Source organism: Bos javanicus, chromosome 22 (genome assembly GCF_032452875.1).
Source record: "Bos javanicus breed banteng chromosome 22, ARS-OSU_banteng_1.0, whole genome shotgun sequence".
Taxonomy (NCBI): Eukaryota; Metazoa; Chordata; class Mammalia; order Artiodactyla; family Bovidae; genus Bos; species Bos javanicus.
Window position 1 is genome coordinate 58620850 of NC_083889.1, and position 18268 is coordinate 58639117.

Genomic DNA, 18268 nt, shown 5'->3' on the forward strand with positions numbered 1-18268 from the left:
CTGTTCTCATCCCCTGTGGCAAGAGCGACGTATGTAAGTCCGGGATCTGGGAAGACCCGGCCCGCTGGGTCCACTGTGAGGCCGGAGCTGGGCGGCGCTCAGGGCGGCAGGCCCAGCCCCAATCTGACTCGTGTGTGTCCGCCTCCTTTGAGTGATGTGGGGTGACAGCGGCCTCCAGGGCTACTAAAGGCATAAGGGGAGCTGCACTCACGTCGGCGCTCAGAGGGTGTCTTAGGCACCTCACCTTGCTCCCTGCTTCCGTCCTGCTGCGGCTTCCTGTGCGCCCAGAGCGAGAGCTAGAGTCATACCCCTGCCTCCTGAGGCCCGCAGGCCCCGGGACCGCCCATCACCTTCCCCGCCCCACCTCCGTCCCCTCCCGGAGCTGGGGCAGCCCCGTGGTCTGGCTTGCTCTTCCCTGACTGGAATGGTCTCCTTCTGAACGCCCAGGCCCTCTCCTGCCTCCCTCAGCTCTTCACTCACACATTACCTCCTGGGAGGGCCTTCCTCAGCCTTAGACCCTATCTAATGTGTGTCCCCGGGCTTCCCTGGTGGCTCAGTGGTAAAAAATCTGCCTGCAATGCAGGATCTGCAGGAGATGCAGATTTGATCCCTGGGTCGGGAAGATCTCCTGGAGAAGGAAATGGCAACCCACTCCAGTATTCTTGCCTGGAGAATCCTATGGACAGAGGAACCTGGGGGACTACCGTCCATGGGGTCGCAATGACGGAGGATCGAAACAAGGGTAACAACGGGTGTCCCCAGCGTTTCCCCCTCTGGTTGGCTCCTCCTCCCCGACCCCTGCCCCCAGGCACCTGACATCCTAACGCTGTAGAATTTGCAGGAAGGCAGACCTCAGAGATAGCCTGGGTCTGGTTCTAGACCCCCCGATACAGCTTGAATGTTGTGAGAAAATGAGTCACGTGAACTTCCTGGTTCTCCAGTGCATTTAAAAGTTATGTTTATATTATCCTGGAGTCTGTCAAGTGTGCAGTGGTGTTACGGCTAAGGAAAACCACGTACAGACCTTAATTTAAAAGTACTTCATTGCTAAACAACGCTGACCACCATCTGAGCCTTCAGAAGTGAGTTGTGGTAGTAATTTCAAAGGCCCCTGACCACAGATGCCCTAACAGATACAGACAGTAATGATGAAAAAGCCTGAAGCACTGGGAGAGTTTCCAAAATGTGACCCGGAGACGCAAAGCGAACAAATGCTGCTGGACAACTGGCCCTGACAGGCTTGCTCTCCGCAGGGCTGCCCCGACCTCCAGGCCACTGACCTCTGAAAACACAGATGCCGCGAGGCTCGGCGCGTCCGAGCTGCGCCTGTGCTCGTCTCCCTCTCTGTAGTTCTAGAGCGGGGCCCGGCTCAGGCTGGGAGGCGGGGGACCCCCACCCCTCTAGGCTCGTGTCCCTGCCACCCTCTGCTCTTACTCTGCAGACTCACGTGCCTGGGGACCTCAAACCCAGGCGTGGTGGACAGGGCTGGGAGGAGTCAGGCGTGGACAGCGGATGTCCCTCCAAAGCCCCCTCCCTCCGGCTCGTGCCCTGCCAGGCTGGCCAGACCGCCTCAGTTTCAGAGAATAAGATAATCAGATCCCCGTGCATCCGTCCTAACCATAAGCGCTGGCTGCTCACCAAGAGGGCTGTGTCTGGCCGTCGGTCAGCAGTGACCTCAGGGTCCGCCCAGGGCTGTCTCTTGGTTGAAAGATGGCGACAGGGCAGCGAGCACGGCTCTGCGTGGGCTTTCGTGTGTCGTAGATCTTGCTTGAACAGAGAACTGCCCGGAGATCCAGCCTCCCTGGGACTGCAGAGTCCGCAGCCAGGCAGACAGGGCCCCTGTGATTTGTGGTCTCGCAGGGACCTGGGGAGGATAGATCCCTGCCATGTATGCCGGTGCCGGGTCAGTTTCGTTTTATGCCCCTCCGGAGCCAGAGGCCGCCCTTACGTGTTTGCAGAGTAAATCAATGGTGACCAGGCGCTGAAACGGGGCTGACCTGCCACAGTGACAGACGGGGGCCGCGCTCCAGCCTGACCCCGGGCTTCTGAGCTGGGCGTCGGCCGGGAGCGCCGAGCCGGGGCTCGGATGGAGCCACTGCCTGACTCCTGCACAGCGGGGGAGAGGCTGCACAGCGTCCAGGGAGGCCCATGGGCTTTAAACTCAGACCAGACGGTCCACCCCAGAACCTGTGTGACCGTGGGCGAGTGACTCAGCATCTCTGAGCTGCCTCGGCCTCCCTGTTCGTGAATTTGGGGGTGCTCTTGCCATCGCAGGACCAGGGAACCTGCAAGTGTGCGTGACGCCTGGTCCCCAGCCTCGGCACTGCCGACCCTTCGGGGCGGATCCTTCCTTTTTGGGGGGGCTGTCCTGTGTGCTAGGCAGCACCCTGACCTCTACCCCCGGATGCCAGTAGCGCCCCCTACTGGCAACCAGTCGTGACAACCAAAAATGTTTCCAGACGTCACCAAGGTCCCTGTCGAGAGCATGGGCTGGAATTGGAGACCTGGTTGTGTGGGACTGTGAAGGCCACCTTGACAGCAGCCGTAGCGAGCATCCCTTAGCGAGTCACCCCCAGAAGCTCACCAGGACCCCCGTGAGCCCACACGGTGCGCTGTGTGGCAGGGACAGGCCTGCCCAGCCCGGGGTGTGGCCCGTGGGTGAGCTTGGCTTCTTGCAGGTTCCGGTCTCCAGCCACCGCAGCCCGCTGCTGGACCTGGCCGCCTACGACCAGCAGGGCCGCAGGTTCGACAACTTCAGCTCGCTGAGCATCCAGTGGGAGTCCAGCAGGCCGTTGCTGGCCAGCATCGAGCCTGCCCCGCCCCTGCAGCTGGTGTCCCAGGACGACGGGAGCGGCCAGAGGAAGCTGCATGGTGAGCGGCGGCCCCCGACCGGCGAGCTGGGTGCAGAGAGGGGCGGACGGCTGTGGGTGGGGGGCCGGGACCCCCTCTGTCCAGGACTAACGCCCGGGGAGCGTCAGGACTCCTCTTTAGTCCTCACACATCTGCGAGGGAGAAACGGACTCTGGGTGGGAGGTGGGGAGCAGCTCAGGGCACATGGTGGCCGAGCTCAAGGCCCAGCTTGTGCACAGACCGGGCTGGAGCGCAGACCCGGCTGCTCCGAGCTCTGAGACACCCTGACGCTGTGTTGGAGACCCTCAGCGGCCAGAACCTGAGCCATCCCCTCCAGCTCCTCTGAGCAGCTCTAGGAAGCTTGCTCAGGTCCCCTCAGCTCTTAGAGGTGCACACGGTATGCCCCGTCCTCCAGTTTCAGGGCGGTGGGAGACTTCAAGCTGCACACCAGGTACAGGGAAGGCGGGTCTTCGTCACAGTTGGCTTCCCTCTCGCTCTCAGGCCTGCAGGCCATTTCGGTTCACCAGGCCTCGGGCACCACGGCCATCTCTGCCACCGCCACTGGCTACCAGCAGCCGCACCTGGACCTGGCCAGAGTGAAGCAGCCGGTACCGACTGGGGCCCCCGGGGCGGGCCGTCCTCCCGCTTCCCCCACGCTCTGCCCAGTGCTCCCGGGGTCCTGAGGCTGGCCCACTGACGGGGGGCGCCTCCTCACTGGCCCTCATGCCTCAGTCTCCCCTCCTGTGCTCCCTGCAATCTGGTGACGGCGGGGGTTGGGGGGTCCAGCTGAAAGGCAGAGGGGCTCGCCCATCTAGACTCTTCCCCGCCTGCCGCCCGCCTCACAGCCCCTGCCGAGCGTGCCCGGGTGGTTCAGCCCCGTCCCTTTCAGCCCACAGCCCCCACTGCGTGGAACACTGCCCCACTTCCCTGGGGCACGTGGGGGGAGTCCAGCCTGCGGCCTGGCAGGTCAGGGGGTGGCTGATTTGGCAGGACTAGGGGAGGCCTCACAGGGATGCGGCTCAAAGCTCGACGGGTGTTGCTGGGCTTGTGTCCCCGAGACAGCGGGGTCCCCGGTGTGATGCCAGTGCCTGGGGCTGCTCTTCCGTGGGGGGCGCCCATGTGCCGGTCTGGCCCTTGGCCCCCTGGCTCTGACCGCGTGGCCTTGCGCCTTTAGCACGACCCCCTCACGCCTGTGTCGGTCTCCATTGAGCTCATGCTGGTGGAGGACGTGAGGGTCAGCCCGGGAGAGCTGACCATCTACAACCACCCAGATGTGCAGGTACGGCCACCCCCTTCCCCACCCCACCACCCCCCATCGCGACCCCTGAGGACCCCTCACCTCTGACCCCAGCCCGGCCCCTCCCGCAGGCGGAGCTGCATGTCCGAGAAGGCTCTGGCTACTTCTTCCTCAACACCAGCAGCGCCGACGTGGTCAGGGTGGCCTACCAGGAGGCCCGGGGTGTCGCCACGGTGAGTGTGGGCTCCGCCCGCCTGCCTGTGCCGTCAGCGGCGGGTCACGTGGGTCACAGCGCAGGGTCTTCAGCGTCTCCCAGGGGTCGCAGCAGACACCCGCGAGCTGCCTTTGTGGTCTGTACCGAGTCTCCACAAGCTGCCCACGCTGTTAGCTACCTAATGGTTTCCTTTCGGTCGGCCTTTCGGGTAAGATGGAAATATCATCACGTGAGCGACACTGTAAGAACCCGAAGGACTGTGGCCTTGACGGACACATCGGCTTTTTCCGTTTCTCCACGTTCTTTCCCTGACCTCCACCCAGCCGTGACCACAGAAGAACTGAGCCTTCCACGCTCTTCAGGGCTTTAATTCAAGTTTTCTCTTTCTCCATATCGCTCTGTAGGCTGGATGGTGATGATGATGATGGTGATTTTTTGGCAATCATTTGTACTCAGGCATTCTCTCCTGTGGGGTGTTTGAGTTGCTTAAATTTTTTTTTTTTTTTTTAAGTCGCCCTATGGGGCTTCCTTGGCAGTCCAGTGGTTAAGACCCCATGCTTCCAACGCAGGGGGCACAGGTTCCTGCATGCCACGTGGTGAAGCCAAAAAATACAAAAAATAAAAGGTCTTCCTTTGGTTATGACAGAGAGTAAAGGCTGACCAACCCAATGTCCTAACTGTCTGTGTATCAGCACAGTGAGTTATACGGTCGCGAAAACTGAACTGTGTCTGAAAGGAAACCATCAGGACGGAGTGTGTCAAACCCCTGCTGTGAGTCGCGACCATGACCCCGGGCGGGATCCTGGCATCGCAGCTCTGCTGTGAGCTTTGCACTCAGAGCCTGCGACCTGCATCCCCTGGTGCAGGCTGGTTGCCAGGCGTTGAAGGAGTTTTACAGTCACCCCAGCACCAAGCAAGCCTTGGCCCCGCACTCAAGAGGACGGGCACTCGGTGCTTGGCGTGCGGTGGGGGCTGAGGCGGGTTCGCCTGCAGTCTTCTGCACTTGCTTTGGGCACTGCCCGTCTGTGCGGGGAGCCCTCGCCACTGGCAAGAGCACGAAGCACGCGTTCTGGGCAAGGCTGCCCTCGGACCCAGCCTTCACAGAGACCGGGCCCACCAGCTCCTTCAGAAACAGAGCCCGGCGCCTTGCCCTCGGCTAGGCGGTACATTCGTGCCTTAGCTGGACACCTCGCTCTCTCAGCCGTAGCTCCCTGCAGGTCCCCTTCTCTGACTTTCTGCCTCTGATGACTGTCTTGATGCAAGACATCAGTTGCTTCTGAAGTGGAACGGGTGTTGAGTAAGTGAGGCGGGTGAGCAGGATGCAAGGGGCACGCTGGGAGGAGCTGGGCTGGCCAACCCCAGATGCTTAGCTGTAGTGTTGGAGGTGATGAGGGCATGGTGCGGACTGCGGCAAACTAGAGAGCAGAGACTGGCTCAGCGATGGCTGTGACCACTCCTCAGTCTTTAGTGTTTTTAGTAGCAGCTTTATTGAGCTGTAATTCACATACCATACAATTCACGACTTAAAGTCACAATTCAGTGGGTTTTAGTGTATTCATAAATAAAGGCAACACCACCAAAGTCAGTTTTAGAGTATTTTATCACCTCAAAAAAAAAAAAAACAAAACACCATAATAATCACCTCCCTGTTCTTCCACACAAATACACACATGGAAATTGCTGGATTTTTAAATTTACTGTGTCTTTGTTGCTGCACTTGGGCTTTCTCTAGTTGCAGCAAGTGGGGGCTACTCTCTGGTTGCCGTGCGTGTGCTCCTCCTCTCAGGGGCTTCTCCTGTTGCAGAGCACAGGCTGTGGGGCACGTGGGCTCAGGAGCTGCCGTCCTGGCTCTGGAGCACAGGCTGTGGGGCACGTGGGCTCAGGAGCTGCCGTCCTGGCTCTGGAGCACAGGCTGTGGGGCACGTGGGCTCAGGAGCTGCCGTCCTGGCTCTGGAGCACAGGCTGTGGGGCACGTGGGCTCAGGAGCTGCCATCCTGGCTCTGGAGCACAGGCTCAGTAGTTGTGCACACAGGCTTCGTTGCCCCTCAGCCTGTGGGATCTTCGATTTTGTCCAGTGTTTTTTCTGTGTTTCTTGAAATAATCGTGTGGGCTTTTCTTTTTTATTCTGTTGATATGATATAATACATTAATTGGCTTTCAGATATCAAACCAGCCTTGCGTTGTGGGATGAATGCTGCTTGACCATGATATGTGATTCTTTTTATGTGTAACTAGAGGCAGTTTGCTGGCATTTGATTGAGTGTATGTTCATATTCCCGAGAGACACTGGTTTGTGGTTTTTGGTGGTGTCTTTGTCTGGTTTGGGTATCAGGATGTCAGCCTCATGGAATGACTCTGAAGCGTTCCCTCTTCTAATTTTTGGAAGAGTCTGTGTAGAATTGGTAACAAGTAATTTGGTAACAATTCTACCAAACTCTTGAATGTTTGGTGGAGTTAACCAGTGAAGCCAGGCTGTCACGGGCTTTCCACATGGGAGGCTGTCGCGGGCTTTCCACATGGGAGGTTTTTTTTATAGGAATTCGATCTCTTCACCTCTTATTGGTCTGTTCAGACTGTCTGTTTCTTTTTGAGTCAGTTTGGTAGCATGAGAGTTTCTAGGAGGATGGTTTTTTTGTTACATTGTTTTTCTGACATTTTCTTACCTTCCCCCAGTGGGCAACCTTGGTCTTTAGCTCCCTTGTGGAGCCCCTCGGCGAAGCGCGAGGAGGCATGTCATAACATACCTGTTTTTCTCAGAGGCAGAATTGCAGATGTCAGGGCCTCTTGGGTTTATCACCGTAAATCAGAGGAAGAAAAAGCTGTCCCTTGGCACCTGTGGACGAGCGTGTGTTGTTAGAGGGAGTCTGGGGGCAGCTGGATGCCTGAGATCATAGGGAGCTCCCCCGAGGCATTGTTACTCCTTTCGTCCAAGAGAGGATAACCCCCTGCCCATTCCTCTTCCGTGTAAATGAGTGGTCACCATCAGATCCTTCCCACTGAAAGGAAAACCTCAAATTGTAAATGATTCCAACTGCTTGAAATATGCCTTGCTTTGCTTTATCTCTGGAGATTAAAAAGAACTCCCTTGTTGTCTAGAAGAGGGATGTGTCCAGTTCAGAAAAATGTGTGCTGTGCCAAGAAAACTTGAACTCGTTTTTACTCACAGTTAACCTCGCACCATACATTTTGAGTGAGCCCTGAGGGCAGCCCAGGGGCCAGGGACAGACCTTTCCTCCAGGAACAAGAGCCTCTAAGAGTCTGTGATGGACTAGGCTGCTGCTTCAGATACTGAGCTCCCTGTCCAGGGAGGCATTCAAGCTGGCACGCTTGTCTGAAAGACTCAAGACAGGATTACAGCATCAGAGTCAAGTCTTCCCAGAACTATGAACCCCTGCTCAGTCCTGTGATGTCCTACGGTGTACGGTCCCTGTAGGCAGCAGACTTCAGGCTTGTCACTGCCAAGGCAGGCATGATGTCCCCGTTTATAGATGATCCCAGAGAGCTCGAGCTACAGCTACAGTGAGGAGTCCCTTGAACTGCAAGGAGATCAAACCAGTCAGTCTTAAAGGAAATCAACCCCGAATACTCACTGGAAGGACTGAAGCTAAAGCTGAAGCTCCAATATGTTGACCACTTGATGTGAACAGCCGACTTACTGGAAAAAACCCTGATGCTGGGAAGGATTGAAGGCAGGAGGAGAAGAGGGCGACAGAGGGTGAGATTGTTGGATGGCATCACCGATGCAATGGCCATGAATTTGGGCAAACCCTGAGAGACGGTGGGGGACAGGACACCTCGCATGCTGCAGTCCGTGGGGTCACAAGAGTCAGGCACGACTTGGTGACTGAACAACAAAAGGCTGGAGCAGTTCTTTCTCCACGTGGTGGACAAGCCTTCGCCCACATCTCATCTTCCGTGGCTCTTGCTGAGAGAGGCTGATCCCTGCTGCAGACACGACCCCGTGACCCATCTAGTACCGTGTGTGGGGCATGCCAGCAGCGCCCGACGAGGCAGGCCCCGCCAGGATCGTGTTTGCCCAGAAGGTGTCCCGGAGGGCCCTCGGCCCCAGGGGTCTCTGCTTCCCCCAACCTCGGCCTGCAGATTCCCCTGTGGCTCCAGATGCAATCGGACGCCGATTCCTTTGCCTCCTCCACCAGGGGCACGAGGGATTTTTCACGGAGTGTTGACAGCTGATGACGGGTCCTCGCGGCGTCTCAGAGCGCTCCTTCTGAAGGACATGTACACATTTCTGCGGCATCTCCCAGCTGCTAATTAGCAGCATTCTCATTTCCCTTAATCACAGAGACAAGGAAGCCCACAACAGTTCTTCAATTAGCTCAGAGGAAATGTTTCTTTCTTTCGCTATCGAGGCCCATTCAGAGGCAAGAATGGCTCGTGGGTATGTGTCAGCTTCCGCGCGTCTCCGGGCGGGGGCCTGGCGCGGGCGCACCTGGGCTGCTGTGGGGCGATGGTGCCCACACGACGGTCCCAGGGCTGCAGAGGCTTACACGGCCCCACACCCTCTGCCAGGCACCTCTGTTTCCTTCTCGGCTGGCTTACGCACGGGAGGGTTTACCTGACTTAAACTCAGGTTTCTTTCTTCTCATCACCTCTTTACAGCTCACATGCTCCCTCCTTGCAGAAGCCGTGTAGTAATTCTAAGGGCAGTGGGAAGGAGCCTAGCACTCAGGCCTTTCATCCAGCAGTCACTCTGCAAAGGCGGGTTCCCGTCATGCGCCAGCCCAGGCCAGGCTCTGGCGACTCAGCAGGGAGCAGTCAACCAGGGGCCCTGCTCTTAGGAGCCGACCCCTCTCCTGGGTCCTGGGCTGTGGGCTGGTCCCCGTGATGCTGTACGTCTGAGGAGGTGCTTCAGCGCAGCGGGAGGCGGGGGGCGGGGGTCCTTCCTTGAGACGGATGGGTGGTAGGTGGCAGCTGTGCAACATGAACTCAGATGTGTCCCACCTTTTTCCTGGGAGGGGACAGAGGGCAGAGGAACCAGTCCCCAGCCTGGCCCTGTAGGAAGCCTCAGGGCTGGGCAGGGCCCCTTGGATGGCATTTCTCACCTCATTGTGACCCTGGCCACCCCCCACCAGCCTCAAGGGGGTCCGTATCTGCGGGGGGCACAATCCTCACCTCTGGCGTGGGCCTGGCCACCACGAGACGTTGCTGGGCACACACGGGAGACAAGCTGATGGCACCGGTGACATGCAGAGATATCCACAGGGTCCTCACTCATCTACAGATGCTGCTTGTCAAGGGACAAGCGTGACGTGTGATGGGCCTGGGAAGCGTGAAGCCGTGAGGACGCATTGGCACCTCGGGGCCTGGCGGGCGTGGGTAGAGGTCCCGAGCAGCGCTGCCCCTGGCTCCACGGCAGCATCTTAATGAGCAGTGATGTGTCCCCAGCTCCAGAGAGATGACAGGGCTTCCTCAGAGCTCTCAGGGGGCAGTGTCACCCCTGAGGAAGGAGAATCGGTTCTGGGGGTGGATTCGCTCACCTCCCCTCCTGCACACGCGTCCCCCCTGCACGTCCTTCAAGAGGCAAGTGGGTCTGGAACCTGGAGAAGCAGGTGGTGATGCTTGCACAGTGGGCGTGGGGACAGGACCCCCCACCCCACCCCATGCCACCCACCAGCCTGCCCCCTCGCCTCCTCCAGAGCAGTTTGTCTCCAGAGCGGCAGGCGGGCTCACCCGTGGGGCACTGTTCACCATCGGGTGAGCTGGCAGGGCTGATGTGTGGGCGGCCCGGTGGGCCGTGTGGTCTCTCTGTGGGTTGCCGTCCTCCGCCCTGTCACCCGGGAGGTGCCTGGACGTCCAGCTGCTGGGAAATCAAGTGGGAGAGAAACCGATTTCCTCACTGTCAGTTACCTTTGTTTAAAACGTGCAAAATGGCTCTTTTGAAGGAGAGACAAAAACACCTCCCCTGCACACCCACCCCCGCCTCACAGGTCTCTCCCCGTGGGTGCAGCGAGCCATCATTTCTCTGCCTCCTGAGTGACGTGCCGCTCCCGATGGCGGTGACGTTTGCAGGGGGATCAGGTCAGAGCCCCTGCGTCTTCCTGGGATTTTTAAGTGGGTTCTCTTTGGGGACTCGTCCACCACAGAACTGGAGACCCGTGGCCCTGACCCACCGTCTTCAGTGTATTCGATGTCAGGCTGGCTTGGTCGTTGTTCGGGGTGCCGGCGGGGTTTCCGCTCTGGGATTTTTATTGAGCGACCTGGGTCCTTACGGGAAGCGTCCTGAGCATCCTTCACCTGTGTTTGTGCCCCTGAGCCCCTGAGCCCAGCGCTGCAGGCACAGTCAGCCTGGCCTTGTCCGGCCCAGCCCCCTGCCCTACAGCTCCCTCTGGCTGCTGGTGGCGTCAGGCTCTCGGGCGTGGCCGAGGGTGGGAGAAGGCACTGTGCTCCCTCCCCAGCGCCGCCCCTTTGAGGCTGGGTTCCTACCCTGGGTGAGCCTGTCTCTTTGTATGTCCACTGGGCGGGCGTGGACTAGAATCAGCACTTCCCAGATGGATGAGGGTCCCTGGGGTTTGCAGACTTCTTTCTGAATTCTGGTCTCGATGAAGGCAGGACCGAAGCCGAGCTGGTGGAAGCACGTCTCCGTAGGTTAACCAGCGCCTCGCAGCGGTGACCCTGGATCTCAGTGTACATACACGCTGCGGGGCTAGGCCGGACTCCAGGCGCGGCCCTGAGGCGGCGGTAGGTGCCACCGCAGCCTTGGGGTGCTGACCAGGTGGGAGCGGCAGAGCTGCCCCAGGAGAAGTGAGCAGGGGGGCGAAGGTTCCCACCTGGACCGGGGGAGACTTGGCCAGAGAGGGACCTTGGGACGGGGCTGAGGCTCAGAGGGAGCCAGCAGGTGGACGCGGGGAGCGAAGACCCCAGATTTCAGGGGTGGATCGTGCAGCCCTGAGAGGGGCAGGCGGGCGCCAGCTGGCCGGAGGGTGACGGCCGTGGGGGAACGTGGTTTGTGGTGACGTCAGAGCCCTGGGCAGGGGCCAGATACGCCAGGTTCTCCTAGAACATAAAACTCACTCTGGGTGGCCTTTGAAGGCTTTTAACCTATTTGGTTGTCTCCTGACATTTTTCCCCCCACATGTTCTTGACATTAAAACTGTAGCTTTGCCAACATGGAACCGTTCTCTGTACCCACCCCTACCCCTGGTGAATGTAGGCCGGAAAATGCAGGCAGCAGAGCCGGGCCGCATAGAGGTGGGAGGCGCCACAGGCCCCCCGCTGGGTCCGCAACAAGCCTCCACCTGCCCAGCCCCAGACCACCCAGCAGAGATGCACGTCTAAGCAATGCAACAAATCACGGCAAGTCCACCTGCCGCGTGAGAAAGTGGTGATGATGCAGGCTGTCTGGGGAGGGGTTCTGAAAGTGGGATCCCTGGAAGGAAGTAGAGAGAGAAGAAGGTCTATGGCAAGAGGGTCTTTGAAGAGGGTCTTTGGCAAGGAAAGCTTGGAAGACAGGAGCTCAGATGAGTTCATTCGCTCTGAACATTTTACACAGGCTCTACGTCAAATATAGAGAAAGTGTGTCAAAGTGTGAGTCGCTTGATCACATCTGACTCTTTGCCACCCCGTGGACTGCAGCCTACCAGGCTCCTCTGTCCATGGGATTCTGCAGGCGAGAATACTGGAGTGGATTGCCATGCCCTTCTCCAGGGGATCTTCCTGACCCAGGGATCAAAACCTGGGTCTCCCACATTGCAGCAGATTCTTTACTGTCTGAGCCTCCAGGGGAGTCCTCAAACACAGCAGAGGTAGAGACGAATGTGGAGATGAGTGAGATTCAAGGCGCTCACAGTGAACATGCGGTGGCTTCTGTGGCCTAGTCCCAGGTCCTGAGAGTCTGTGGGTCCAGATTAGGATTCCTCAGTGAGGGCTTCATGTGGAAAGCAGCCACCTCACACCCTGCCAGCATCAGAGGAGACCCCACAGGATGCTCTGCTCTGATGGAAGTTGCAGCAGGTGGCCTGGACAAGCGATATGGGATCCTGGGTGTGAATCCTCTCTCCGCTGAGCTCTGACCACCCTGCCTTGGAGCAGCTTCCATTTCTTCTCTGTAATTTGTGCCAGGTTGCAATAAATGATCCTTGAAATCTATCCCGGCACTAACATATGACATCCCAAGCCCGTTGCCCGGCTGGCAGTGGGGGCTCACGGTGAGGGGTGGGCAGGGCTGCCTTTGGGTTTGGGTTTTCCGAGCAGGCGAGAGGCCGCGGCCCTGAGCGGCTGTGTGACCGCACCCCACTCCCGCCTTGCAGGTCCACCCTCTGCTCCCCGGCACCTCCACCATCATGATCCACGACCTGTGCTTAGCGTTCCCTGCCCCCGCGAAGGCCGACGTCTACGTCTCGGACATTCAGGAGCTGTACATCCGCGTGGTGGACAAGGTCAGTGTCAGCCTCCCCGTACGCTCCCTCTTTAGCTGCACAGGAGCCAAGAGCACAGTGGGGCTGTGGGGGGTGCTTTCCTCGCATCTCCCCACCCCTTGGAGTGCTGTCTCACCTGGCATCCTGGGCTCAGCGCAGGGCGGCCTCTGGGGGCGTCCATCTTCATCTCGGTCGACACTGGCAGTAAATCCCCCTGGAAGTTGTCCTCACGTTAGCCCCGGCCTAGGGATTCCTATTCTCTGGCTGCTGCAGGTGACTAACCAGCCAGAGCTTGAATTTTCTCCCCTGTCTGTACTTGTTGGATTCTCAGAGATTCAGTGGCAGGTGAATAAAGCGTCCTAACGCCAAGTGCTTCTGCAAAATGAATACATAATAGATCTAGGCTTTTCTCTAATGTGGAGAGGGATTTTATGTAACTCAAATACATGAAGTGACTGCAGCAGTTTCCAGAGGAATGCTTTCAGGGTCTGGTCTTCCCAAGGGAAAGAAGGGTTGGTCATTAGAAGGGGCATTCACGCAGCTTGGACTCCTTCAAAGTCACTGTTCTCTCAGCCTCGGATATGCCTTCTCTGGTCTCGTTTCCGCTGGTGAGCTGCTTCTAGACTTGTGTTCTTTCACTGAGCACCTCTGATACATGTTTCCCAGAGCTTTCGCCGTGTGCAGTCTGTGCTGCCAGGTGTGAACTGCTGAGCACTTATTAAACCCCCACTGTATGCCTGTTGCTATCCGAACCTGTGGATTAGCTCTCTAACTAGGTCCTTAGTTCTTTTTCTTACTGAAGTAGAGTTGATGTGCGGTGCTGTGTTAGTTTCAGGCGTACAGCAAAGTGATTCCGTCTTATACACGTTTATAGACACATATGCTGTGCTTAGTCGCTTCACTTCAGTTCAGTTGCTCAGTTGTATCTGACTCTTTGCGACCCCATGAACTGCAGCATGCCAGGCCTCCCTGCCCATCGCCAACTCCAGGAGTTTACTCAAATTCATGTCCATTGAGTCAGTGATGCCATCCAACCACCTCATCCTCTGTCGTCCCCTTCTCCTGCCTTCAGTCTTTCCCAGCATCAGGGTCTTTTCAAATGAGTCAGCTCTGTGCATCAGGTGGCCAAAGCATTGGAGTTTCAGCTTCAGCATCAGTTCTTCCAATGAATATTCAGGACTGACCTCCTTTAGGATGGACTGGTTGGATCTCCTTGCAGTGCAAGAGACTCTCAAGAGTCTTCTCCAACCCCACAGTTCAAAAACATCAATTCTTCGTCACTCAGCTTTCTTTACAGTCCAACTCTCACATCCATACATGACCACTGGAAAAACCATAGCCTTGACTAGACGGACCTTTGTTGGCAAAGTAATTTCTCTGCTTTTTAATATACTGTCTAGGTTGGTCATAACTTTTCTTAATCACTTTAGTTGTGTCCTACTCTTTGTGACCCCATGGACTGTAACCTGCCAGGCTCCTCTGTCCATGGGATTCTCCAGGCAAGAGTACTGGAGTGGGTTGCCGTGCCCTCCTCCAGGGGATCTTTCCGACCCAGGGATCAAACCCAGGGATCAAACCCAGGTCTCCCGCGGTGTAGGCGATTCTTTACTGTCTGAGCCACCAGGGAAGCCCAAGGATACTGGAATGGGTAGTTTTTCTAGGGGATCTTCCCAACCCAGGAATCATACCGGAGTCTCCTGCATTGCAGGCAGATTCTTTACTAGCTGAGCTACCAGGGAAGCCCGTATATATATTCGTTTCCATTATAGGTTATTGTAAGATATGTGCTATTGGTAGATCCTTGTTGTTTATCTGGTTTATATCTAGTCATGTGTATCTATTAATCCCATCCTCATTTATCCCTCTCCCAGATGTTAGTTCTCTCAGAGTGGGATGTGACCGTTATGTCACATTTATGCTTCGGGCAAAGCACCGGAGTATCCCCTCGAGGCCCCCTGAACACGGAGAGCATGTAAACAGTTCCGCTTGTTGGTAGGCTGAGATCTGGAGGTCATCGTGGGCCTCTGGGTGTGAGCTTGCGGATGCTTTGGCAGAGAGCTGTGGGGGCACCACAGGTGGTGGCATTGGTCATCCGACGCCAACCCGGAGTCTCTGCCCCCACGATGTAGGTGGAGATTGGGAAGACGGTCAAGGCGCACGTCCGCGTGCTGGACTTCCACAAGAAGCCTTTCCTGGCCAAGTACTTGGCCTTCATGGACCTGAAACTCCGGGCAGCCTCCCAGATCGTCACATTGGTGTGAGTTCTCATGGGGTCGGGGGTCAGAGGAGGGCATCTGGGGGCAGCGGCAACGGGTCTGCCTGGGGGAGAGGTCCCAGCCCCTCCCTCTGCTCCAGGGCGCTCGATGAGGCCCCAGACGACTACACCGCCTCCTTCCGCGTCCACGGCGTGGCTATCGGCCAGACCAGCCTCACTGCAACCGTGACCGACAAGGCCGGACAGAGAATCAACTCAGCCCCACAGCAGATTGAGGTAGAGCTGCTCCTCCTCACGCCTCGTGGGCCCGGCCCAGCCCCTGGGGCACGTCAGGGTCCTGTGGGGGTGGGATATGGCATTTTTTGTCATCGGCTGGGACTTTAGGGGCAGCCCAGGTAGCCCTGTGGAAAGGGAAAGTGTTAGTTGCTCAGCTGTGTCTGCCTCTGCAACTGACCCCCTGGACTGTAGCCTGCCAGGCTCCTCTGTCCTTGGAATTCTCCAGGCAGTGATATTAGAGTGGGAAGCCATTCCCTTCTCCAGGGGCTCTTTCTGGCCCAGGGATGGAACCTGGGTCTCCCGCATTGCAGGCGGATTATTTAGTATCCAAGCCACCAGGGAAGGCCCCACGTGGAGAGGCCATATTAAACTGCTCTCCAGGGTCCTCTGATTGGAAGGGGGCCTTCCCTGGTCCTGGCAATCTGGGAGCCCAGGAGTGAGGGGGCTGGGTCACTTCACTGGCTCTGGGACTCAGGGGGCCTGGTGTGGCTCAGAGGAGAAGAGTGACTTGTCACAGACGGGGGAGGTGGGGGGAGCGGGTGGGTCTGGACTCGAGTGTAGAAGCACACGCTGGTGGCGGGGCCCTGGAGGTAGCCGGCTCTTCGTGGGAGCCCCTGGGGCAGCAGCTCTGGGTGAGGGAGCTCGGGGCCCACCTGGGCTCGGCTGGGACCTGGTGCTCCCAGGGCGTTAGGCTGAGACAGGAGCCCACGGCCGCCAGGGCCGGGAAGTCGTGTCGGAGCTTATTGATCGGTGGCAGCACGCTGCTCCTGCCGCGTCCGCTGCGGGCTCAGCCTCGCGGGCTGGGGCGCTTCGTGCCGGCGGGTGTGGGTGGGGTTTCAGGATGGAGGTGCACCCTTCTCCTCCGGGTGAGAAGGCAGCCCTCTGCGCCTATACTCAGGGCAGCCCTTCGGAGACCACGCCTCACGCACATGTCACCCCTGGGCTGACTGGCGTGTCTTTGGGCAAAGCGGGGACTGTGGGGTTGTAGGAGGAGGATGCATGGGCTTTGCCCTGCCGCAGAGACAGGGCCTCCTCGCCCTGCCCCCCCGAGCCCCCTTTCCTCATCTGGAAAATACGCAGACCACGGGAGTGGAGAACTATTCTAGGTGATTATTCAGTAGAAATCTGGAAACTGCAAGAGTCAGCCTTCCAAAGGGAAGCTGGGGAACCTCGAAGGCAGAGGGTTGGAAACCTGGGCATGGGCCAGACTGTCTTGGGGATTTGCTGAAACACACGGCAAGACCCATCTCTGATGGGCAGGTCCCGGGTGGGCCGGGGAGCGGGCGTTTCTGCCGACCCCACCAGGGCAGAACACGCCCCTGAGAGCCCCGGAGCCTCAGGCCAAGGGTGCATGAGGTCTCCCCCAGGGCTGGCCAGGACCCCAGGCCCTCGTTGGCCCCCTTCAGAGGCAGGAGTCTGTGCACCGTGTTCCCGCATCCCTGGAGTTGAAGGGTGACCGCGCCCAGCCATGTGAGCCTGGAACTCAACAGCCTGTTTCCCTATTGTGTCTCCATGCCCAGGTCTTCCCCCCGTTTAGGCTGATCCCCAGGAAGGTGACGCTGATTATTGGGGCCACGATGCAGGTAGGAGTTCAAGGCCACTCCCTACCCCCACCACCACCTGGGGCTTCAGAGCGGGCTGTGCAGGGGTGTTCCGGGGTGTCGGCGCCCCAGCCCCGGAGGGTGGGGTGTGGGCACCCGGGGGAGCTGGCTGATGGGTCCTGCTGCCTCCCCCTCCAGATCACCTCCGAGGGCGGCCCCCAGCCCCAGTCCAACATCCTCTTCTCCATGAGCAACGAGAGCGTGGCGCTGGTGAGCGGCGCCGGGCTGGTGCGGGGCCTCGCGGTGGGCCATGGCACCGTGTCGGGGGTCGTGCAGGCTGTGGACGCCGAGACCGGCAAGCTGGTCGTCGTGTCTCAGGTAACGGCGGGGGCGCTCCGCTCCCCAGGACCTGAGGACCACCCCTCTCCCAGGGTCCTGCTCTGCCCTTGGGGCCCGAGGCACCTGCCTGTCGCCCTCCCCTCTCACTAGGCCAGACCTGCACTTGCACCCCCATGGTCGCCCTTCTCCAGACTGAGGGTCCCTGAAAGTGAAAGCCATCGGTCATGTCCGACTCCCTGCGGCCCCGTGGACTATACAGTCCATGGAGTTATCCAGACCAGAATACTGGAGTGGGTTGCTGTTCCCTTCTGCAGGGGATCTTCCTGACCTAGGGATCGGACCCGGGTCTCCCACATTGCAGGCGGACTCTTTACCAGCTGAGCCACCAGGGAAGCCCAAGAATACTGGAGTGGGTAGCCTATCCCTTCTCTAGCAGATCTTCCTGACCCAGGAATTGAGCCGGGGCCTCCTGCGTTGCAGGCGGATTCTTTGCCAGCTGATCTCTTGGCTCCTTAAGGGATGGGGCCCCAAGCTCTCCCGCCTTGGGGACATTGCAGTGCAGGGTGGTGTAGCGGTTGTGATGGCAGACCCTGTTTTCCGTGCCTCCGTGGCTCCTCTCAGGACTCTGCTCTGCCTGGGTGCAGCTCACCCACGGCCATCCACAGCTGTTCTAGGCCTGAGCTGGTGTTGCCCACGTCAGAGCCCTCCCGCCTTTAGTTCATTCATTTCCAGCAGGGCTTGCAGACATTCTCCCAGTAGAGTTGGGATGCTGTGGGCACTGGGGAGCTTATGGTGTGTGTTTTTAGAGGCACATGCTGGCTTGGCTGCCATAAACCTGGGTAACTGGGCACCAGTAGTATTTCAGACCTGGGTTGATATTTCTAGGAGAAGAAAACCTGAGTCAGCCGCTACTATCTGCTCAGCTAGAGGTTAAATTATCCCTAGGCCTCCTTTCCGGAGTTGGGGACATTTCCTAGCAGCTTTTCTGGGTCAGTAGAGATGCTGGAGGCCGAGTCAGGAGGGCCTCACCCAGGAGGGGCCCCCATCCTGCCCCCCTGCCCCGTAACCTCATGTGGTGGCTCTGGCCCCAAGCAGGTGGTGGGGGTTGTCTCGGTCTGCTCTTTCCCTTCTTTCCTGGAGTGGGCACTTCTGTGGGCCTCTGGGAAGGACAGAGCAGAGCGTGTCCCCTCCTGGGAAGGGCTCAAGGTGCCTGGATTCTGC

General features: G+C 58.4%; 1 protein-coding gene across 1 annotated transcript in view; it reads left to right on the plus strand.

Annotated features, from left to right (window-relative positions):
• The window catches only part of NUP210 (nucleoporin 210), a 90624-nt gene that overhangs the window by 47677 nt on the left and 24679 nt on the right, over nucleotides 1-18268 (plus strand). The window contains exons 17-25 of the mRNA XM_061397248.1: nucleotides 2679-2871; nucleotides 3352-3458; nucleotides 4025-4129; nucleotides 4219-4320; nucleotides 12569-12697; nucleotides 14806-14933; nucleotides 15032-15167; nucleotides 16688-16750; nucleotides 16907-17086. Of these exons, the coding sequence (XP_061253232.1) occupies nucleotides 2679-2871; nucleotides 3352-3458; nucleotides 4025-4129; nucleotides 4219-4320; nucleotides 12569-12697; nucleotides 14806-14933; nucleotides 15032-15167; nucleotides 16688-16750; nucleotides 16907-17086 (1143 nt within the window). The remainder of the gene's footprint in view (nucleotides 1-2678; nucleotides 2872-3351; nucleotides 3459-4024; nucleotides 4130-4218; nucleotides 4321-12568; nucleotides 12698-14805; nucleotides 14934-15031; nucleotides 15168-16687; nucleotides 16751-16906; nucleotides 17087-18268) is intronic.